This window comes from Myiozetetes cayanensis, unplaced genomic scaffold (assembly GCF_022539395.1).
Source record: "Myiozetetes cayanensis isolate MyiCay16 unplaced genomic scaffold, myiCay2020 scf2-11, whole genome shotgun sequence".
NCBI classification, from domain to species: Eukaryota; Metazoa; Chordata; class Aves; order Passeriformes; family Tyrannidae; genus Myiozetetes; species Myiozetetes cayanensis.
This window is the reverse complement of record NW_026087411.1, coordinates 19,120,332-19,144,830: the sequence shown is the minus strand read 5'-3', so window position 1 is coordinate 19,144,830 and position 24,499 is coordinate 19,120,332. Positions and strand designations below refer to the sequence as shown.

The 24,499-nt window shown below is 41.6% G+C and overlaps 1 protein-coding gene across 1 annotated transcript; it reads right to left on the bottom strand.

Annotated features, from left to right (window-relative positions):
* Positions 1 to 736: 736 nt before the first annotated feature.
* On the bottom strand, positions 737 to 23,641 carry STON1 (stonin 1). Its single transcript, XM_050316695.1, is given in 5 exon segments — positions 737 to 4,990; positions 5,361 to 5,563; positions 14,288 to 15,746; positions 15,749 to 16,268; positions 23,555 to 23,641. Coding segments are annotated over 5 exon segments (2,325 nt in total). The 5' UTR covers positions 23,623 to 23,641; the 3' UTR covers positions 737 to 4,915.
* Between the last annotated feature and the right edge of the window lie 858 nt (positions 23,642 to 24,499).

Here is a 24,499-nt window from a genome sequence, read left to right as displayed (position 1 = left end):
GAGAGACCAGAGGGTATCAGGAAAACCAGGGTATTCTCTGGGTTACTGTTACGCAAATAAGGCAGGAATAGGGTCTGCCATAAACAATCATCATGAGACTCCACCTGGAGCTCTGGGGCCCCCAACACAAGAAGAACATGGACCTGCTGGAACAAGTTCAGAGGAGGGCCACAAGAGAGGATTATAGTGCTGGAGCACCTCTGCCATGAAGAGAGAGAGCTGGGTTTGTTCAGCCTGGAAAAGAGAAGGCTCCAGTGAGACCTTATAGCACCTTCCAGTACCAAGAAAGACGGAGAGGGACTTGTTACAAGGGCATGTAGTGATAGGACAGTGGGGAATGGCTTTACAGTGAAAGAGGGTAGGTTTGGATTAGATATTAGTAGGAAATTCTTTACCACAAGAGTGATGAGGCATTGGAACAGGTGGCCCAAAGAAGCTGTGGATGCCTCATCCCTGTAAGTGTCCAAGGTCAGGCTGGATGAGGCTTTGAGCAACCTGATCTAGTGGAAGGTGTCCCTGCCCATGGCAGGGGGCCTGGAACTGACTGATCTTCAAGGTCCCTTCCAACCCAACCCATTCCATGGTCAATGGAATATAGTGCATCATTGAGCTTCCTGCAACTAGCTTTATCTAGTATGAGGAGTGATGTTCCCCACCCACAGAGAACAGTTCTTTCTAATAAACTGCAATACTTGATGACTGAGATCGACCAGTTAATTATAGTAAATCTAAAACTGGCTTGATAAATTTCTAGTGAGGGGACAAGAAACTGTTAGTTTGAAATACAACTTTATTTTTTTAATCAATATGCAATCTACAAAATGTTATTACAAGATTATCAGCATGATCTGTTTGTACTTATACTGACAAAAAGACCTAAATAAAATTATAGTTTCCATTAAGAGTAACGGCACTGCTTCGGAGTTATTTTAAGTATTGCTAAGAACTACTAACTGCAGCAATTAGTTAGTGTGTTTAGTTAACAAAAAGACAAATAAATGCAAAACAGAAGTATGGACACCAATACTGCAGCCAAGAAGCCTGTCAGGTAAAATAAACACAACCAAAAGTAACACATGAAAATATGTTTTCAGATGTAAAGTACTTTTGGACAACTAATACAGAATCTGGAAAAACAAACAAACAAACAAACAAGGAGCATAAGGATGACAGTGGCTTGGCACCAAGTTCAATGGAGTGCATCATCATCTTCATTTCTCAGGAGCTGTATACGGGGGCAACTGGACCATTGTTTCCAATCACTGCAAAGCTTCAGCTCTGACACGGGGTAACACCTCTTTTCTTTTGTGCTCTTTTCTGGTTGGAAAAAGCACGCATTGCAGATTGCTTACTAACATCAAAAATCTTCTGCAGCCCATTACCACTATTTCTTTCTACTTTTTTTTTTTGCCTTTCCTTAGAGACTTTGATGCAGATCCCATTTTGTCAGTTAAAAGACTTCCATTGACTTCAATGGGTGTTTGAATCCAAAATTACATCAAGTACCATTTACCTTCAGTAATACAATTAGTTTGAGAAAGATGAATGCGAAGATAAGGTTTGTGGGTTTCAGCTAATACAACACCGTAAGTAAGGCAAACACACTATAAAAAGAGCTGTTCTCATTGATTTATGTTTTAAATACAAAATATCCCAAACCCTGCTGGTCCTCTGTGAAGGAAACACAGATAGTATCTAAACACTGCCTTGTAGTAAATGTTAGCAAAATGTCAGCATCTTAAGTGACCCAAACAGTTGGAAGAGTTTCAGTGACTGCAGGCGCTCGCCGCAGGAAGCAGAGATCAGATACGTGTGAAACCTGGTTCCTCACATGGTGCCAATGTACCTCATGCGTTATTTAAAGATCCAGTCCTTCTGCTAGCTGGACACTGAGCATCACAACAGCTTATTATAACTGTTCTTCCTCTCCATTTCCCCCCTACAGCCCCCCCAAATTACAATTCGACTACTTATAGCCCAGATTTCTAAAGAATCAGAGCCGGTATGTTTACTCTCTGTCGGCTGCCATCGTGTTCATAGAAAATGTTAGCAAATGAGTCTTAAACATGGAGAATATTTGCTTAGTAGGTTATACTCAAGGTCACCAGACAATGCAGAAAAAAGGTGAAGTCAGGGTGTTTCTGCTTAGGCATGTTGCAGTAGAATAGGAAGTTAGAATTTGGGGGGGGGGAAGTCAGACAACCCAAATTTTCTTTCATTAAATTGCAGCCTATTTTTAAATATTCTGACACAAAGGCATATAAGGATCAGTTTGAGACTGAACAGGGCAATTACTCAACCTTAGGCTGCACTAATTATCAGGTTTAAACAGAAAGCCATGTATTAGTGTAACTTTCTCTCAGTGTGGCAATATTTCTGTGGAATTAATTCCCTGTGTTTCTGATCCAATTCCAATTAACATTAATATCAAGTCTTGCAAGCCTCAGATGGAAATCCAAGAGTTTGCAACATACATAAAGCTGTAGCTTGACCTTTTTTTGTTAATGAGTTCAGTAAGTCTGAATGACCATTTGCACCATATCAGATATAATACAGATTCACTAGGAGGAATGATGACTTTTAAGATGGTCGTTCATCATTTAGACCACTCACTCAAAACAACAGCTCATGTCTTGAAGGGTCAACACTAGAGAAGCTTCTTAAAGAATCCTGAGACACAGCAGACACCTGAGAGAAGAAAAGCAGCCACTGCTTCTGTAACACCACTGGGTACTGAATGCCCAGGAGATGAGTGCTGTTAATGGAGGTACTAGGGTGAAAGAGTTCCTCCTCCTTAAGAAAAAGAAAAATAGGGGCCAGGTGTGCAAGACAGGCTTTGGAGAGTAACCACTGCTAATAGGTTTTCTGAATTAGATGTATTAATGCAAGTCAAAACAAGTCAGCCTCAGACAAAGGTTTGTGCAGGTATTCGCAACACATATTTTGCTTCCTCTGCCTCACGGAGCAAAGAGGTTAATAGATATTGTAGCTCTAGTATAACCACAGACTTCAGCAAACTGCAGAACTTGCCATGGTGCCAAGCACAAACACCTTGCCCCTTAGTTCAGCTGAGCAGTATATAAACCAAAATTAAATATTAATAAAACACAATAAACATGACTTGAAGGTGCTAATGGTTTCTCAATTCAAAACACGGATGGAGGATGCAAGAGCTGAGACATATTTGGATCACTACTATACTCCAATGCTTGCTTAGATTTATAACAATATAATCTGCTAATAAAAAGGGATATATAGAGAAGCTCAAATACCATAATAGTCTATTTGGAGCTTTGGCAATGCAATACCCATAAAAAACCTGCCCTCAGGACTTACTGTAGAATCTATTACCCATTTCATTCTCAGCTTCCGAATGGGGAAAAAGTTTATTGTGATGAACTAGGTTCATATTATGGTCTTCTGTTTCCTCAGACTGGTAATTTTCTCAGTGCATATCCCACATATTTCTACTTTTGGGGAATAACATTTATCTGTATTTTTACACAGTGTTCATATAAACAGTTACAAGCTGTACAAAATATAAAGTGAGGCAGTGCATTACTATACTTTTGTTCCCCACTAATTTCAGTTTGAAGTAAGGATAGTTTTAGGAAATCTCCAGCCAAAAAAAAAAAGTATCAGGAGCATTTTTTCAAGTTATAAGATTTTTTTCAGACCTGGAATTACAGCCAGCAGAAAATGACCAAGGGGATAATGGCTGAGGGGAAGTATTAGAGCCTTTCCCTAAATGACAATTGTTTGTTGAAAACACATTTAACACACTGACATTTGATTAGTAGCTCAGGCTGCCTGATGAAGCATCAGAGCTTCACGTCTCTTGTGACAGTCCATTCCTGCATTATTTCCCCATGGAAAATGCCTGTAGAGCCAGTAGCATCTTAGAGCCAGAAAACAACTCCCTTCCCGTGTATGAAAAGACTGTCTTAAAAGTTACTCAAAAGTTACTCAAAGCCACAGCTTCTTCAATTTCCAAACCAACATCTGCAGTTTGCATACTCAAGGAGAGCCAGAGCAAACAGCAGCCATCAGCCTTTTCCTCAGGTTGAGGAGGAAAACCTCCTCTGTTGTATATTCTCAAAGCTTCATCAAATTAAATGGGCCTGGACTGATTTACACTTGCTGAGGATCCACCCCTTACCTCACTTGCTACAGTAGTGAAAAAGAATTGTCTAATGCTGGCACAGAAATTTCCATCGCATGTGCCATATGGGTTTTTTTGCCCATGAGGTTACTTTGAGTGAACCTATAAAGTGCTGGGGAGGAAATAGCCACAGCCACAGAAAAATGAAGAGCATTATTACAGAGGAATTTTTCCCATTTTACCAATGAAATCACCTAGTTTCCAACTCGTTAATTAAGGCTCTTGTCAAGAATAGTGTCTTGACTTCTTCTGTTCACATACATCAAGGGGAGCAGAAACATGAGGGACTTGAGTTTTCAAACAGCACTAAAAAATATAATTGGTCCTCTTGGACCTTACACAGATGCTGGTCTGCACATTAACAGTCTGGAAGTTTTTATTACCAAATATTACATGTCCAAGTGACATGAACTCTTTGAGTAGTGCCATTAGGTTTCAATATGGAGTATGAGATCATTCCCAAGTCATAGATACACAACAGGAAAAGAATATATTACAATCAGTCAATTAAGTGCTCACATCCTGCAGCTCTTTATAAGGAGAGCTTACTCATACCGGTATTCCCATGATAGGAAGCTTACATGAATGCAGGCCAGTCAACTGAGTACTGATTTGCAGAATCAAACCCATCAGCACTAAAAAAAATTCAATGACCATGTTCATCCTAAACTAGGTCATTGCGCTTCTTCTAACAATAGAATTTCCTATGTGAATTGATTCCTACTAATATCATCTGACGATGCCTCCTCTCTTTCACTGCATTAGGCAGTTGCCAGCCTTGTCTGGGTCTTCTCCATCAAGCCTAATCCACTTTTTTTCAATTTCAACCTGTAGTTAGAAAACAAGAAGAACCAGGTGGAATTAGCAAACAATTGGACACTGAAAGTGTGAACTGTAGCAATGACATGAAAAAAAGATTTGACACAGAACCAAAACATTTCCCGACCCAACAGATTTCAAAACCACTACTCCCAAAAATAGCTCAACTGAGGAAAAACAAGGCTGCATTCAATGTTCTGTTTTTCAGCATCATCTTTGATCAGACAAGGAATTATTATTTAATTATTCTTTTGTTTAAAATCATCAAAAGTACATGCAAGATATGTTTAGAATACAAAGCACATTTGCTTTTCAAATACTGCATGGGGGAGTAGGGAAGAAGAGGAGGAAAATACGGAAAGCATAGCCCTGAAAATACCTGGCAATTGTAAAAAGCTTTCTGAACCACGTGTTTCTGGGGCTGCAGATCACTCTCTATGCCCAGGGACTTGACTTCTGTTCCTGAGGCACAGGTATCATGAACAACAAACTGGACAGTAGCAAATGGATACCAGTCAGATGGTATTTCCTGGTCTGATCCAAGTTCCAATTTATAAGACAGGCTGTGTGGATGATCTGAACCTTGGAAAACAAAAAGAAAAACATCACATCATCAGTGAATTATTTTTTCTTTGTTTACAATATAAGGTTCATCTCCTAGCAAGAGAGCCCAGCTCTATTTTTTAATAAATACAGAGCAGTTGCAATACAAAATTATTCTATCTATAATATTTTGCTACTTGGACATAAGGTGCCCCTTTACTCAATTTTTTTCTGCTTCAGCACACTTTTCACAAGCATCGCAGTTTTACAAATTAATTTATGCAAGATTTATCAGATCCTTCTAGCTTCTGACTGAGAGAAGAATGTTACAAACTTGGGGCTTGATTGCTAAACTCACACTGTTTGAAAGAGTCAAACTTTTCCCTTAAAAATGCACTTCAAATGTTAATAGAAAAATAAAAACTGGAAGAAACCAGTGCAGCTAAGGCAGAGATGCTGCCCTGTGTGCAACAAGCCCCCTTTCATGAGATCTCCGCTGTAGGAATTTTACTGGAGTGTTTATTTCAAGTACTACAGCTATCTTGTGTAACATCATTTATTACAGTATGTCCACAGCAGGAAGATAAAGGCAGAGCTCAGAGTGCTGCTCAAACAAGATATATCCCAGCTGCCAGGTTAAGGGCTACCTGGACTCCCTTTCTAGCTTGGTTTGTTACAGGAAGAGAACATAACATCTTGTCTTCAGAGAAAAAAAAGTATTGCTAAAATAACTGCCATGTTATAAAGCAGAGTCATGAAGGCCATATGCAGCATATTCTGGAGCAGTGTAATTCAATCTTAGAACCTAGGGATCACTTGCTTTAGCATTTCTTGCATGCGGTAATGATTTGGGAAAGCACTTTTGGCACACAGGAACACTGAGGTGAAAGCCTGCTTTCCAAAGCAACTGGGGTCAGCAGGCTCGCTGTGTGCATGAAAGCACTACAATGTAACATAAAAAGAGGCCTCTCCAAATTCTTTAGGGCAAAACGTCGTAATTCTGTGCTTCTCCTTCTCTCCAGGATTTTAACCATCAGCATAGACAACTAACTACACTTTGGCTGCAGGCAGGAAAAAAAAAAAAGAAAAAAAAAAAAGCAGAGGAAGTATTGGCTGTATTTTGTCAAAGGCAAGCCTGGTAGTGTATATTTCATCCATAACACTGAGTGGCATCTCAAAGTTCAGGCAAAAATGTTCCATTCTTTATGCACTGGCTTGCTCTGGTGATAGGAATCAACTTTGTATCAGAATGAAGGAAATACTTGAAGATGGAGTTAACCGCACTGATCTCTATCCATCCCATGGGATGGTAACATCCCACATCCACAGGCTCACAGCATTTTGTAAGGCAAAAAATAAATAAAAAAGCTACATCTCCATTGTTCCTAGAAGCCTTGGGCCATCCTCTGGTCTGTGCTGCAGGTGTTCCTGGAACCTGCCTCACAGCCTGCCCAAGAATTGAGGAATAATTTACATTTGAGCAGTTTGATAGGCAGAGTTCTGTCACACATACCTCTGACTGCACTGGAGCAAAGCCTAATTCAGTAAACCATCCTCCAGATTTCATTCCAGGTCTGGCATAAATCAAAAGGCTCCCAAAAATCAAGGTTTGAAGAGCATGATATTCATGCTTTTTATTCTTAATCATACTAAAACAATTCACTTTTTTTTACTAAGTACATAATTAGCATAATTAACAATTCCCCTCCCTCTCCTTTGCTCTTACACACAACAGTAGAATTAAAATTTGACTGCCTGGAAGAAAAGGTGAGGGAAAGGGAAGAAGAAATAGGCAATGTCCTTTGGATTTATCAGCCCCTAAATTTCAGAGGGGGAGGCCTCTGACTCTTTTTCTCCACCCTTCTTTTTAGCATGTTTAATAACAGCAAAAATCAACAGTAGCTTACAAAGCTGTTTGCTGACTGCAAGTGTTCAATGTCCCAAAGACACACACAGAGGAACACAGCAGCATTTCCAGCCACCACTTCAGAGAAGAGACATGTCACTGGACAAGCACAGTCCTTCACCAGCTGGACTCTGTATGAGGCTGATTTACAAGTATTCCCCGCAGACTTGCTTCCAGCAGTACATCGCATTCCATCCTTATCCTAAATGCTGATTCTTCACATGGATTTCAGAAAATAGTGCTGTATGTACCAGCTCGGATCCTGCATCATGGTAGTGTCAAACTCTGGCTATGAAGTCTCCCAGGTGCCTTTGGAGAAACGTGTATCACAATGGAGAGCCAGCAACCACTCCCCACGTAGGACCAGAGGCTTCTTTCTACCAAAGCACAGCTCTAACACATGCTCATAAAGGAAGTGGTTACAGAAATTGTGGGAAGATGTCACACAACTCACACACATAACGCAAGGGCAGATCCACAAAAGGGACTGGTAGGGATCACTGCAACAAAAAATGTGTAGATCCCAAGTTTTGGGAACAAAGCTCCCCTGAATATGTCCAATACAATAGCACCTTTAAGGTGAGCAAGCAGGAACCCAGCAATGGCCAATGCCAGCACAGAGGGAGGGAAACCAAACCAAGCAGGACAGGCTGGAGAGATCAGATGGAAGAACTTCACCCCTCCTTGCAGACCTTACAACCCACTCATGTCACCCACCAAGGCACAGTGCTTTACAACCCACCCACACTTAAAAATTACAACCATCACGCAAACCATGGCCCGTGATCAAAAGGAACAGCACTATCACTTCACTTTCACATAAGAAGCTGCTGTTTAGTGCTCTTGTGCATGAACTGGGCTCAGTCACACACAACTAGACACTGAGGCTGGTGTGGGAGTGGAGTAAAAGGGACAGACTGCAATTTGAGCTAAATTAGGGCTCTCAGCATGTGTGAGACATTGCTCACACCTCTGAGCACACCACAGCACAGGGTCCCTCAGGGCACTGAAGCACAAAGGCACCCTGTTTGCAAGGAGTACCATGCCAGGGGCATGCAGCATATGGCTAAAGTCTCAGGACAATAACACAAAACACAGAGACCAGTAAAACTATAACATTATGGATTTTATTACGGAAATAGAGGAGGGAACAAAGTCAGAAATAAGGGTTACAGACACCCACCAATCCCCTGAGAATGAAGCTGCAGCACTGAACAAGCGTGAGGAGGTGGTGTTTGATCGCTCATGTACCCAGGGACAGGCAGATCTCTGTACCTCCGTGATGTGAGCCTTGTCTGTGATCTGCTGCTGCTCATCTGTTGCTGTGTCCAAGCCCATTTCTCCTGCACTAACACTCTCTTGGTCCACAGTCCATCTTCCAGACATCCTGGACATGGTGGAATGAGCCCCTGTTGAGGTGTGCCTCTCCATCCTTGAATCCTCCATCATCCCAGCAACAGCTGTCGTGACAGCAGCATCAGCAGTGAAGGAGGCCATAAGGAGCACCCCCCGCTTCAGAGCCAAACTGCAAGATGTCATCCCACATGTGATGCCACAGCACCCCTGGGCTGTACTCCTTTTGGCTCCCTGGACCTGCTCCATTCTCCTGTGGTGATGCCAGGATGCAGCTTGCCTACATACTTTGCTGACCTGGTCTTTGTGCTGTTTGCTGGGTTGGGCTGTGCAGACTGCACAGCGTCAGACGCAGCTGAAGCATCCTGATAGCAGGGGTTGCAGCACCAAGATGGTATGTCCTGTCTTGGCTAGGGAAGTTGCACTTTCTGCCTCTGGAGCTATGGTTAGTCAAGGATCTGAGGAGAAAGGGTTTGGAGTCCATTTGTGTTAGAAGGAAATCGGCACAGATCTAAGGGCTTTTGGAGATCAAATTCAGCATCTTCCAGCTGTGGGGAGGGGAGGCCTTTGAAGAAACAAACAGCAATGGGAGTTGTCTGGAAAACTGTTTTGTCTTCTGAGAAATGGAATCCAGAAATAACCACTGCTTGGAACTTTCCTAGGCAGATCTGATGGCAAATGTTGGATGATAGATGCCCACTTGAGTCCAGGTATAAATGGTCCACAGTCCACAGCCTAGAGCATTCCTCTTGGTCTGCTGATGTTAGTTGTGATTCAGTACCATATAGCCATTAAAGAAATTATATTCCAGCTGACCCACACCCATGAGGTGGTCTTGGTGTTGGGACGCAGTGAGTTCTGGGATGCTTCCTTTTCCTTAGGTGGTAACCTGCAAAGGTAGAGACAATAGTTTTGGGATCTCGGTAAGGCTACTGCCTTGGGTCCTCTGGAGTAGCCTCCATGGGACATTTTTGCATGCTCCTAAAATACAGGGTTCCCCCCAGCCCATCTGTTCCTTGTACCAATGTCAATGTCAGAAGGAGATACTCACCACTTCACTTGTGGAGAAGTTCTGCTGAACTCCTAGCACTGCTGAGCTGTGCTTCTTCCCATCAGCTGTCAGATGACAAAGCAACCAACCAGCATTGGCTGACCAAACATCTCCTTAGTTTCCACCTATAACTGGCCAGTCCTTGTCATTTCTGCTCCGTGAAACTACTGCTTCCCAGGCCTTGTATTACACTGGAGTTAGAGGAACAAAAGAAAGGCTGCATGTGCAGGATCCTTTTGCAAAACAAACTGCAATGCTGTAAAGGCCAGAAGGAGAGAGAAGGTAGTTCTGTGGAAACACAAGTGGACTGGAGTAGGCACAGTGTAATCTGTACACCATGGGAGGACACACCCAGATGAAAGCCCAGCTATCCAAAATGTGGCCCAACAGGCATTGTGGAGAAATGAGCACATGGCACGATGAAATTGAATCACTCCTGAAAGGCAACCAGACAATTTGGGGAGATAACTGAGCTGATTTAGGAGACAGGAATCCTGCAGTTTAGGTGTCTATGCAACTTGGTAAGACTTCTGTGAATTGAGAGACTTTAGTCTGTCCCGATTCTTCAAATCTGGCTCTCGTATCCTAAAAAACATTCCAAGTTCTTGCCCTCTTTCTCTGAAGAATACCAACAAGAGAGCCAAAACAAACAAACAAACAAAGATCAATAAAACTATGAAACTAGATTCAAAATTTCATTTAACATTCATATGGCATTTCAAATGCAATTAAGAATCTAACTTTGAATCTATTCACACTGCTTAGACTTTATTCACCTGAATAAGCAGCATTCAAGTAACCTTGATCTGAGAAAGGTTCCTGAAGCCAAGCAACTTAAGACAAAAAATGTACTAGTTGTTTTAGTTAAGGGGGAAATTCTATTTTTGCCAAAATTGGTCCAGTTCTAAAAGTCTTATTTTGAACATGAAAACCTCAATAATTACTAAGACACAGATTTATAATAGGATTGTTAGAAGTTAGTAACTCCTGCAGCTATGTCTAAATGGGTGCATTTACCCAACCTGCTGGGAGAAATGCATAGGAAATAGGGGAGTGGGAATGGTACCACCACCAAGAAGCAGTTTGCAATGCTGCTGGTGCCAGAAGGAGGATGGACAGGGATTGAGCCCACCTGACAAAGTCATGGCTTGGAGTTTCCACCTAGGCAATTTAGAAAATAAGAAAAGCAGCAGCTGAAAGTTGCTGGGAACCACATCACCTCCCACGCTCCAGAGTCCGTGCTCAGATGGTAAAGGCAGTAAAGGGCTGCCAGCAGCCACAACTTCCCCTGGCTCCAATTTGCTGTGTTGTTTAATCACTGCTTCCTCACTGTGGCTCCAGGATGCAGAATAAAAGAAGAAATAATCATCTGAAGAGCTTTACACAACAGCCCAAGGAGGTGTCCTAGCAAGAAACACCACAGGACTCAAATTTACACGGTGAGTGATTAAAACAGAGCATTTCAGTGTCTCTCCCCAGCTCCCTGGGTGAGACAGGTACACACACCTTCTCCACTGCAAAGACTGGCCCCAGTACTGTGCTAAAATCATAACATGTTCTGTATTTCCTCATAAATGCCCTGACTTCAGAAATATAGAATCAATTTTCAGAAATTTCATTGGATCAGCCCTTCAAAGTCTGTGGCTTTTTTACTTTTTTTTTTTATTTATTTTTAAATAATGCTAACCTTCTGGCTCCAAACTCTATGAACTCTACATATATATGTCTGAATAAGCATAGGCAGCTTTTAAAAGTCTGGAGTATCTCACAGCTCATATTGACTTCACTTGACCACTTTTCCAAGGAAGTGCTTTAGTAGAATCCAGTGGATAATAACATGTTTCAATGTCTATTATCAAAGTCACAATAAAACTATAGGCTAAAACTATTTCTTCCTTTTTTTTTTTTTTTTTTAAAGCCTTGGGCAAAGGCTTTTTGACAGCAAAAGCCTCAGCATATTTTCCCTGCTGGAATAAACATATTATGAAAGTTTACATATTTCCATTAGTCTGACTGTTTCCAGATTTTTGGCACGCCTTGGGACAACTCTATTTTTAAACCCTTAACTGTGTACAGAGCACTTGATAAAGAGGTTTAAAATTTGACCAGGCAGTATTACTACCAAAATGTTTTTTCAAACACATGAACATTTCAAGGATACAAATGATTTTGCAGGTCTCAGCCAGAGGACTTATTCAAATGTCAAAAGTTTAAGCTACTGGTAGAAAATAACATACAGTGTAGACTGCCACAAAAAAACCAATTTTTACTTTCAAATATCTAAAGTTAATTGTGCACACCAAATCTTAGGGTGCAAGAACTTCAGGGAATAAAAACTTTGGAAGACTTATAATCTTCTTTAAAATTGCCTAAATTTTGACTTTGTTTTGCAGAACCAAACTGAGATTAAATAGCAAAGAATACTAAAAGCTTCCCAAACAGTTAGTCCCATAAACCTTGGGAAAACACTTGGATCACAGCAGCGTTTCAAGTTGCAAACCCTTAAAACCTAGAGCACAGGACACCCATATCTACAGATTTGGAAGACCTGAAGAATCTTTTTCTGCCTACTAATTCTCCAACATCTCTTCATTAAATCTTCTGCCCTCCCTGTCAGTAGCACATCTGCTGATGCTGCGTCTCCTCCTCTCTTCCACTGCCTTGGCAGCCACCACCATCCTCTCCGAGCAGAGCAGCAGAAACCCAGCATGTGAAAGGGAGGGCTCAGCCAGTTCAGGGAGAACTATATACGGCATTAGCCACAGGTCCAAGACAACCACAGCCTCCTCCAAAGCAAAAGAAAGGGAAGAACAGAGATGGCATTAACACAGCATCATTTCTGATTGTGACCGCAGCGGGGTTTGAGCTGTTCCTCCCACAGAGTGCCTCACAGGGAAGTGAAAGGCACAGTCCCTCAGGCCTTGAGAGACCTCATCACCTGAGCAAGTCCCAGTTCACACGCAAAGAGAACCAGCATTTCCATGCAGCATTGTTAGTAAACACCATCTCTTGATGTAGGATGATTACAAATGCTGTTCTAACCCACAAGCAATTTAGTTCATATATAGGCTCAGGATAATATTCCCTTTCATTTGCTCCTTCCCCCCTTTTTTCCATCAGTCTTAAATATCAAATTGTAAAAAAATAAAATAAAGTCATAGTTACCTAAACAACAGGTAAGATTAGCCATAACTTAAAATTAGTTAAAAATGAGGGGGAAATCCTTGGTAATTTTTTTGCCTTTAGTCTTTTTTTTTTAAATACTTTTGAATGTTAACTCTCACCTGCACATGCATCTAGCTGTCAGAATCTGAGAGTTAATATGTCAGGTTATTGCTAGCACACCTGAAACCAAGACTTAAGAAGATGAAATCTTTTCTTGACATTTTAAAGAGGTAGTTAGGATAATACAAGACTAGGACAATCCATTTGTTAGTAACACACACCCCCTTTTTAAAAGTACAGATTATACAGATATTTTAGGCAAAATGCTTTAACAGGTACCCTTGTCTTAGACAAATTCCCAAAGCCCAAAGTACATATAATGCATATTCAAGCAAAGGATCAAATGTCTTCACTCTACAGAACTTGAAGGAGGATATCGTATTCCTCAAGAATTTTTATGCCTTTAGAAAAGTACTATGCCTTTAAAAAAGTACTGGTAACATGATTGAAAACTGGAATTTTAAAACCAAGTATTAAAACCAAGGATTTATACTTTTCTTCTCCAAAAAGTCAAATTTTTCTGGTAAATTAACTACTTCCATGTGTGCAACCATAAACATAGCTGGTTTTATTGCTGCAAGTTTTCAGTGAGGTACCACTACCAGAAAGAAATGGGAATAAAGTGGGGGGCATTTTTCATCAGTGCAGCTATTACCATGAATGTACAATCTCAATGCACAAACTGATGAAAGAGGCACTAGATATCAGCCTTTGCAAAAACACAGTCACCTCCCTATGGGAAATTTGACCACAGAACCTTCTAGTTATGCATCATACTTACCATTTCTTAAATGATGCTGGAAAGCCAAGACCCAGCAGTGATGATACTACCTTTTCTATTAACTGTGTGATATCAGGTGGATGAATCATTTTACCAAAAGACTTTTTCTTCCCATCCCACCCACTGCCCAGCTGGTATACAGGAAGAACAAACCCTTCCCTCTGTCTTACTGCAGATTTGATGTTTACTCAGAATGAGATCCACTTCCATGATGCTGCTCACTTAAAATGACTGACAATAATACATCTGCCCCCATGAAATAAATTAGGAAAATATCCTTTAAAAAAAATAAGGCTATATTCTCTTTTTCCTAAAAGATTACTCCAGCTTCTACCAATAGCAGTGCACAGGTAAAAAACCAAAACAGGTAGCTAATGGGGGTGCACAAGCACAAAAACAGTGAAGACACACACCCAATCCCATAACTTTATAGTGCAAATTATTTACTTGAATTTTTATCTGGAAGCCTGTCAATCTTCCACACCACAGCCCTGTAGGCACTCTCGTACTTTGCTGTTCCAACTGAGACTTGTATTACAGGATCAGATTCAACCTCATGTAAAGCGCCAAGGCACGCTCTCCTATTCATTTTTGCTTTTAGGGACTTCTGCTTTTGGAGGTTCATGGTCCAAAGTGCTTTGATCCACTGTGTGGGAACAGGAAAGCGTATCATAACGTTTTCACAGTATTTCACAGAGGATAAACACGTCGGGATCGGTGCAGTTGAAGACATGTTTATAAAAGCCTGAAGTTCAATGTATGCCCCCTGAACCACTACCACAGCCTTCACGGAAAAGGGAAGGTCTTGCCCATTATACCGTGTCCTGAAACGCATCAGTTCCAACCTACAGGCATCGGGGGGTGTAAACTTAATAATCCGCGACTGCTCGAATTCCTGCGCTTTGACACAGTTATGGAAATGGTAATCGAGAATATCGATCCACTTCTTCTTCTCCTCCTCCTTGTCGAAGTAACGCTCATCCCTCTTTTGGAGCTCCAGGTCATTCAGGGTTAGAAAACAATCAGCACCTCCATTCACAAAAGAGAGGCAGTAAATGTGCGTGATGATGGCACTTTCTACAAGTTTTCCTTCTGCCTTAGTGACTTTCCCCCAAAAGTTATCCACTATTTCCAGAGTCATTTCTTGCTCTTCATAATTCCTCTTTTGTCTAGAAACAGTAGGAAGTTTCATAAGCTCTTCCTCGACTGTTACGAGGAAATCGGTGAAGTCATTATAATCTGTGGTGCCCAGTTTTAACATCTGCTCAACCTCTGGCTCATGGATCACTTCTACTTTGGGATGATACCTCCTTTTCTCTGTGTATGACACACACTCGATCTTCACGGTATGGATTTTTCCCGAGACATTGTAGCTCTCTAGTTTGGGTTCAGATAGTTTACACTGTGGCTGCAGCTGGAATTCCTTGAAAGGTTTCTCCAGGCCCTTTTCATAATACATCTGCAATACACCTCCGGGTAGGACGCTCAGGTAAATAGGGCCCCATTGCCGAGACGACATCATGTTCTTCTTTTCAGGAATCCTCAGCATGAATGGCCACCCATCTGCTTTCCGGCTCCTGAAGAGGCTGCGTGGGATAGTGGGGGAGAGCTTGTGCCACGCGTGAGTGCTGGAGATGGGTGGGTTTTCCACGGTGTCACAGCTATCAGCTTGCAGGTGTTCAAGCCTCTCACAGATGTAACTGAAGGAGCCCTGGTTAAGGCTTTTCTGATCATGACAAGTTTCTTTGTCTTTAGGATGACAGATGCTCCTGTCGAGCACTCTGTCCTTCCTGTGCATGCCAACATTACCTGGTGACACACTGAGCGAGCACCCTTCCTTCCAAAAAGGACTGGAAAAAGCACAGTCACTCTGGATGTATGGGAAGCGCCCCAGAGCTAACTCCTCACAGCTTCCTGGTGAGTTAGGGCTTTCTTTTCTGCTGATTTGGAGACTGAATTCTTAACTGGATGGTCATTAGGTGAGGTGTTCAAAGGAAGGCTGCTCGGTTTCTGCGAGGCTAGGGATGAGCAAATCCCTGGTGATGGAAGAAGGTTAACGTTTGAAGGCCATTCAGGGATGGGATAAAGCATGTGAATTCCAGACTTTGGGATACATGGGTTTCCTGGGTAGTCTCTGGTAGGTGTAGTAAGTGGAGAGTTGCTGGGAGGTCCAGGACTTAGGTAGAAATCAACTACAGGAGATGAGAGTGGAGTGCTGCCTGTAGAAGGTGACCTACTTGAAGACTCATGCACACTAGACAGATTGAGTTTAAGGCCATTTGCTTTACAACTACTCTGATTATCAACTGATTTCTGAGGTGACTGAAAGAGCGGCTCATCATCGAAGGTGACCCAATTTGCTGGATTTGTGGAACACATCTTGCAGGAGAAACTTGAGGCACTTGCACACACATCACCCGCAAACCATCTATGAAGAAACAACAAACATGAGCAGAGATAAATTCTCTTGAAAGACAAAACAAACCTAGCCCTTATAAAATTCAAATCACACCAAGCTCAAATTTGCAAGCAGTTCACAAATCCAGCGTACTTTGTGTTTTACACGTATAATCTGGCATAGCTGTGTTAGAAACAGATAAGCTGCCCAGGAATCCCCACTGCTCTCCCACATTGGGGATCAAAGGGAGTTCAAAGCTCTGTGAGCTGTTCAGAGCATCTGATGTACGTAGCCTTTCAGTCAGAGAGCAGAAAGCCCCACAATGGTATAGGACTGCTTGCATAATACTTTCAGCTTAATACTATACAGCATAATGCTATACAGCTTACATGTAATTTGCAATATGGAGAGAGATTTTCCATACTAGGCATCTGCTCCAGGTGAGGCTTCCCCTCCTTCCCCTCATCAAACAAAACAGCACTTTACTAAGAATGGAGCAACTGTTTCCAAAAGGAAAATCAGGAAGGTAAGAGGGGATTTTTTTTTTCTTTTATGAAAAGCTGTAGCAACTCAGTGCTGATGGCAAGGGTACACATAGTATTGCTATCAAGGGCAACCAGCCCACCAAGACAATACATGCACTGAGCAATCAAGGCAGGTGTTCTCCTTCTGTGATGGACATGGGCAAACAGAGCAGTTCCATGAGCATCCACAGGTGGGAGGCAGCCGGAGCATGCTGTGGCCACCAGAACAGACCTGGGACTCATCACCCACTCCGTGCTGACACCTGAGGTGCCTCCTGTCAGGAACAGCATGGGTAGACTGGTCCCATATGACTTCCAGACCTGGGCAGGCTTCTCTTTACATCAGTTCCTTCAACCCTGACTTATGTTCTCAAAGACTGGACATGTTAGAAAGAAGGGTGGAAAGGCATTAAATTTATAAACAAGAAATTAGCCCTAAGAATGAGGGATACTTTCCCGTTAAAGGGCAGACTACAAGCGCCCATTGCAGATAAAATACTGGTGAAACAAAAGTCAAGGCCAAGTAACAACATACATATCTGCTAAGCACTGAATTGGCTGGTGGCCTGGAAAAAGGACAGGTCTTTAAACCAATTAATAAACTACACTTCATCAAACAAAGTGTCTTTGGTAAAGGGCTCAGCTGGATGTCCTCAGTGCAGGACTATAACCAGTAAATAATTAATCTTGCCTTTGTGGTTTTAAATTGCGCTGAAATTTAAATGTGTTCACTGCATCCTTATGCAGAATATGTTGTCCCCAAAGTTTTTCCTCCCCACTGCTCCTGACTGATGAGGGAGTGAGCAATAAATTGCTAATGCCTGAGGAGGAATTGAGTACAATGAAGCACCACGGGGCACATATAAACGTCGCTCATTTGATAAAAAGTTATTCTTGTTATGTCAGAACACATTCACATTTGCCTGAAAGCACAAAGAAGGCAAAGTTCATATAGACAAAAACCACCTGCACATACATTACTCCGTTAATTAAGGTCAGCTAACGATGACTTAAAGCTATTCCCCTTCATGCACAGACAGCCACAGTTAGGCCACTTATTAATTGCACAGCGCTACAGCACACAATCACATAACCATAAAAGCCATTCTTTATCTGTAACATTTAGAGAACAGTTCATTTCCAGACATGCCACAGTTCAGCCAAGTGAAATCTTACACTACGAGTCATTATTTTCACCGTTTCTCCATTATTTCTTGGTCAGTTTATGGCCGTTAAGAAAGTACCATAAACCATGGCACAGCCCATTCACTCTGCATCTGAGCAGCTGAGGGCTTGCAATGGAGGAGGACTCTGGTCCTTCATTAGTTTTTGAACTCTTGACCTTTTTGTTCAGAAAAATATTTGCACTATGCTAGTTATTTTATAAGCACTCTCCTCTCCACTTAGAGAGAGAAAAGGAACAAACAAGTTACAAATTACTATCATAGCTCAGACACACACAAGTACCAGTGTATCACTCACCCACACAATCACTTCATCAAAATAAAGTGTAGCAATGGAAAGAAAAATTATAGCTATTTGTTCTTGGACTTGGTCATCATTTTTGTCTCCCACACCCTTCTCCTCCTCTCCCTCTGGTTGCCACCATGGCTCCTTCAGTAGTATATATTGATTATTTCTAGATTGGGAAATTTCAAAGTTTTCAGCCCTTGTTTCATCTTAACAAGTCTCATTTGTTAACAGCAGCTTATGTAATGCTGTCTCAGGTAGTGGGTTTTTTTGTAACAGCCAGGACCGTGGGGCAGCCTGGTAGACAGAAAGAATAAGGAAACAGCCTCAAAGGCTTCCATTAAAAACTGCTCTGGAATTTACAAGAGATAAGTGACTGCCAGCAAGAGAAAAAAACACGATGTGGATGGTAGAGGGAGCCTTTCCCTCCAGAGGGGCTCCAGGGACGATCCTGGGGTACCGTGAGAAGCTCAGTGGAAATGAGGGTGAGCTCAGCAGCCTGACGAGGCACAACCCTTTGGTGTGACCACAGCCACACTTAGGGGGCAAATCACACAACACTGAGATGCACCAGTAAAAGAGAAATCATAAAATGGGAATGTAAGGAAGCAGGCATGTGGTTTACAATAAAGAACAAATTTTGCAGCCTGTTTCTCTTTCTTGTTAGAAATGAAGCTTTTCAGTGTCTTTTATTATTTCCAGATGTTTGGGATTTTTTTCCGTAATGTTACTATTCACTTTTTAAAATGTGATGTTACAGATTGTTTGGTGGGTTTTTTTCTGTTACAAAACAAAAAGATGTTTGAAATCCACCTGCCAAATATTTAACTTCAGTCAATAAGTGTCAATGAAAGCTCCACTTTCACAGATGGAGCTCTCCTCTGCAGTCAGAATACTCTTAAGTGTACCTGTCTGAGGCTGAAGCTTTGACCTTTTGTTGCTGTTCCAGACACCTGTGAGTTTTTTTAAAAGGAAAAGGTACTGATGATAGCAAAATCACAGAGGCAAGAAGTAAGTGTTGCAACTGATAGAAGTTCCCCTATTGTTGCCCTACTGATCCCTCAAAACTGACAACTAGGAATGGAGGAAAAAAATCCAAATGGATTCGTACAAGCTGTTTGTATAGTGTCATGCTAATAAAAGGAAATGCACCCTTCATCTAGTATTTAAAAAAAATATAAAATCAGTCTTATGCTACATCACTTGTTCTCTGGTGCTTTTACATCAGCACAACACAATAAGGGAATGCTATTTTGTCCTAAACGGTGCTCCAAATTCCTCCTTTAGAATTGGGATGTTCTTCCTTGAAATTGCAGTACATTTGGGCTTCAGGATGGATGTGTTTTGCCTCCAAATAGCAAAGGTCTCCCATGGGACCCACATAAATGTAACCCAAATGCTTTGGGTAAGAGGAAAATGATACAAGATGCCATTAATGTCCATTACCATATAAGTTATGTGGCCCATAACATTTAAATTACAAGCACGTGTCGTATCTCCTTCAGATATGTGACAGGAAATACCATTTTTATAATATTGAAACTGCCAGTAAAAAAAGCCGGCTGAAATAAAGAGTTGCTCCTAAGTGCATTAATGCCAGTGAACCCAAAAGTTATGACTCATCTCAATTCGTCCTCTTCTGCTGAAAATGATATTCCCATTTATCAGATTAATGCAGTCCCTCAGCATTTAATGAAAAGTAGTTGTAGCTTAATTTCTTCATTTTAATACCTCAAGGATGGAAGGAAAAGAAATTCTACCCTATTATTGAAAGATTTCATAGGCTGTAGTTATTACTGGGTCTTTTGTTGCTTCAGAAATCCCAGATCAAATCTGCAGCAAAAATACTCAACTTTTGTGCCCTTCTGGGGAATACTGTTACCTCTCCCTACACTGAAATCTAATAATAACTTCCTACTCACTCCACAATGCAATTCGAGGTATTGACTTTGCTGCTTTTAATCCAGATACACCTCAGTCCTCAGCAAGCCGAGGATGCTCAGTTGTCATCAGCAATGTCCCCACTGCCCTGATGGTGCAGCCTTGCATCACCTCCTTCACAGCAGGGAAGGAGCAGCACCTGAACCAGCATAGTGTATGACTGAACCCCCTGTGCACCTCACTCCCTGGATCCTCCCTAAAATTTGGCAGCAGTTAAAACCCTCAAGCATGTCCCTTCTGATTTAAACACAAAGATCCTCTTTAAAAATATTGGAGGAGCATGGGGGAACAGCAGGGAAACACTTCCCTTCTGCAAAGCATAAAGTTGAGTAAACGCAATGTTTAATAGACAGTACTCACATTCCCAAGCACACAGGAAAGCATAATTTTGTGCATACTTTCCTTCTTGCCTCTCCAGCTCCAGAGGCCATCAAAACTGTTAAGCCATACATCCTCTAAACAAACTCTCTTTATAACACCTGAGCACATATCTTATGAGTGCCACTTGCACAGTGAAGGTTTTTTGGGCAAATGTCAGCCTAATTAATTGCTTCAAGCTCAAAAAACCCCCCAGATTTACCTACACTCAGTGTGACAAAACAATTACATAAACCCTTTAAAACAAGCTGAGCTCTTCTCATGAGCTATTCTGTGGACAACGCCTGGACATTTTGTTTCCACCCTTCCAGAAAAACTATGGTCCCCATACACTACTACATGTCAATTATATTGCCAGGAACAAGGTCACCTGTTGCATACAGGCTGTATAGAAATCTAATGCAAAACTCTGCATACTGTGCAGGCTATGCTGAAGCTTTCCCATAACGGTACCATATGAGTTGTTACTGTTTCTTGAACAGACACGTAGACAATTCTTCACGCATTTTGCCATAAAGTGTAGTAGTCTTGCAGGGAAGTACAAATTCTCTGCGGTTTAAGCAATAAAGCACATATGGTATATAAAATACCCTAAACGTTTCTAAGCTCTTGTGATATCCAAGGATAATATGGCAGATTTATCTCTGTATTTTACAGCCATATTCTTTGGATCACCATTTCGGTTATTACTTAACTCTGAAAAAAAAAAAACTTGAAGCACACCTTCTACATAAAATACTGCTTGATTTATGATTATTTGCCTCAAATTTTATTTTGATACTACACACGGCTGCACTTTCATTTAACTCTGCTCTGCCTCTCCTAGACACACTCAAAAAAATTTCTCCAACATATAACTCTGAAATAAACATAAGCAAAAGGCACAACTGACAGGAAACAGGAATTTCTTGGCTCTCACTGGTATTTGGAATATATACATGGATTAAGCCTCCCACTGCATTACTCATTTTAGAAAAAGGAACTGGTGTAACAGTCAAAAATATACACCAACTTCAAAGTGCAGTGTGACCTTATATTTACATTTCTTGCTCTCTGGGGCATAGGCACAGCTGGGAGAATTCTGGAGCTCAGAGCTAATCTGTTTAATTTGGAATTCCTTACTCTTGGCCCTGAGAGTGGGAGGAATTAAAGCTTTCAGCTTTTGACAGCACGCACGTCCCCAGAGCAAAGGCAGGCATAGCTCTTGCAAACACCTCTCGCTGTTACTTGTTCCTGCCCTGAGTCAAAGGGGAGGTTACAAACAAGGTGTTTGGCAGATGCGCATGCAGGCTTCAGAAAACTGACAAATATCACAGTATGTTCACAAGTGGAGACAACTTCCCTTGATAGGAAGAGGGTACGGCAGAGACTGAAACAGTCTCTAGTCAGGATGATGGCACAGTTTGGGATGTGGGGGACTCCCCACCACAAGGAGAAGTACTGACAGCTACAGCACTGACAGTCTCTGCACGCCAGGACAGCATCCGGCATCCAGCTCAGTAGGGATGCTACACACAGGCACTGGACAAGGGAGGCCTGAGGAACTGCCAAATCCTCTGCCTCAGAGTCACATCCCATGCTTTAAAGGTTGTAGGCAGGTATGAGATTCACATGGGAGGGAAAACCTATGGAAAGCTCTCAAAAGAAAAATGAAAGAAAAGCAGCAGATTCACATCTCTGCTCACTATCCAAGCCTGCTCAGCTGCAGCTGAAGTGAGTCTTCCCCAAAGAAGTAGCTCTTCTTGCTTGCAGCAGGAGGAGGTTAGATGGTGAGGACCTTCCAGTTTATATGAAAATTTAGCATTACTATTCAGAACAGTTCTCATCTTTGCCATGAATAATCACTCAAACCTCGGCTGCTATGCACTGTAAATAAACTCCTTTTCACATCCAGATCCATTCTAGGAGACCTACCTTAACACTCAGATGTGAAGTCATTCCAAAGCTGCCTCAAAAAGACAACAAAACATCATGCATGACTGATCTTGTGTGTAACAACATCGGCTTCAACCAATCTTCCCATTCAGAGTAAGCTCCAATTCCCACACCCTCCCTCACCCCACTCCAGCAGCCACAGCACCACGGGTGAGTCAGATCGGCTTTGTCCTTCAGTATTTTCTTAGTGAAGAATAAAAATCAAGGCAGCAAAGCATAGAGGCAGCATTTTACTGGAAGTTTCCATATGATTTTATGGAGACAAACCAAAGGTATTTTCTACAGGAGCTGAGAAATTTTTTAAAACCATGGCAACACAGTCACCTGGGATCTGCACTGCCATTCCTCTCAAGGATTTTTGTACAGCTTGTTAGTGGGAACATAACTTTGAGAATGGGATGAGATAAACTAAATAGAATAAACTAAAAATAAATAAATAAAAAACCATAAATGAAACAAACTAAAATAGAAGTCTAATTTATTTGTCATTGGGAAAGATCCCAGAATGGAGACCTGAAACCACTCTTGGAAGTCGCTCAAGAACTTCTCCATCAGTGTACACAGCTAAGCACTGAGCTGCAAAAAACAATAGCAGTTCTCTTACCCTACAGGCCACCTTTCTCTCCTGAGGGGAACTATAAGGTTATTTGCAGCAGTTCCTATACTGCTTGCTGTGACTTAGCCCATAAGCAAACACATTACAAAACACGAGTCAGTGAATGTGACAGCACGGAGGTGTCAATTAAAAGCCAATCTCCAGCTACAAAACATTCAAAGATCCCAGGCTTGCAACAAGCACTTTCTACCATAAAAGAAAAAAAGTTTTCCCTATCCACAGCTACATGTAACTGTTTTGTTCCAGGAAGATGCAACCACATCTTACATCACAGCACCAACTTCAGATAATTCTGGCACATAAGAAAGAGCCGTATACAGGTACACTTATAACCTGTTTTGGTTTATTTTCCATGCAATCAAAGTGACAAAACCCACACATCCCTGGCATATCATCATGTCTTACTGCAAACACCATTACTAGACACAAGTCTAAGCATCTTTCTTGGGTACCTCGGTTCTAATTTCTCAGTCAGTTCCTCCAGATGACACTCAAGAGTTCCATCTCGGATGTCCAGCATTTTCCTGTTTACAGGGCAGATTTCCTATCTCAGAAGGTGACAGACTGTTCCAGTTCCAAGTAACACATGTCTACTAGCATGTGGTTCTGTGCATCTTTGGACTCCAGGCTGGTAACAGAGAAGGCAAGACAGGGTGTACCCATGTTTGCTGGCAAACGGGATGGTCAGAGAAACCCTCAAGAGGACACAGTCTGCTATCAAAGACAGGAGGAACATTTTTACTAGCTTGAATGAGAACATGATTAAATCCAAAAAACACAAAAGGGTTCTCTGTGTTTTAGTGAATACCTTTAACAGAAGAAAACTCACTTTTCCAAGAAGAAATAACAAAAGGCTAATCAAATCAATATTAACTACTCAATGTTTTTAGTCTCTTCCTTTCTGGATATCTAAGACACATCATTTGTGTGAAGATGTGATTGCAAGGTATTACACAAGATGCAATCGCATCTTCTGAAAACAAAGTAGTTACATGCAACTGTGTATTGGCAAAACTTTTTCTTTTTTTTCTTTGAGTTATAAAGTGCCATTGCAAGACTGTGATCCTTAAATGATTTTTAGCTGGAAATTGGCTTTTGATTGACTACTCTGTGCTGCTGCACTTAATTTCTCCCTATAATCGAGTTAGACAAGATATTTTAAAAATTCATAGTGTGTGTGTGTTTCTCTCTTTTACACAACACAGCCCTCCATGGGGCCTTTCTTCTTTCTGCAAGTAAACCCCCGTTAGAAGATGGATGGGGAGAAGGCAGAGGTTGCTGGTCAAACTCTGGGGAGCAGCGCAGGCTCACCCCTGAAAGGTGCTTCTGTTCCCACTCCCATTCAGTTTCCTGGGCCAGTCCTGCTTTATCCTCTCTGAATCGCACTCCTCTTCAGC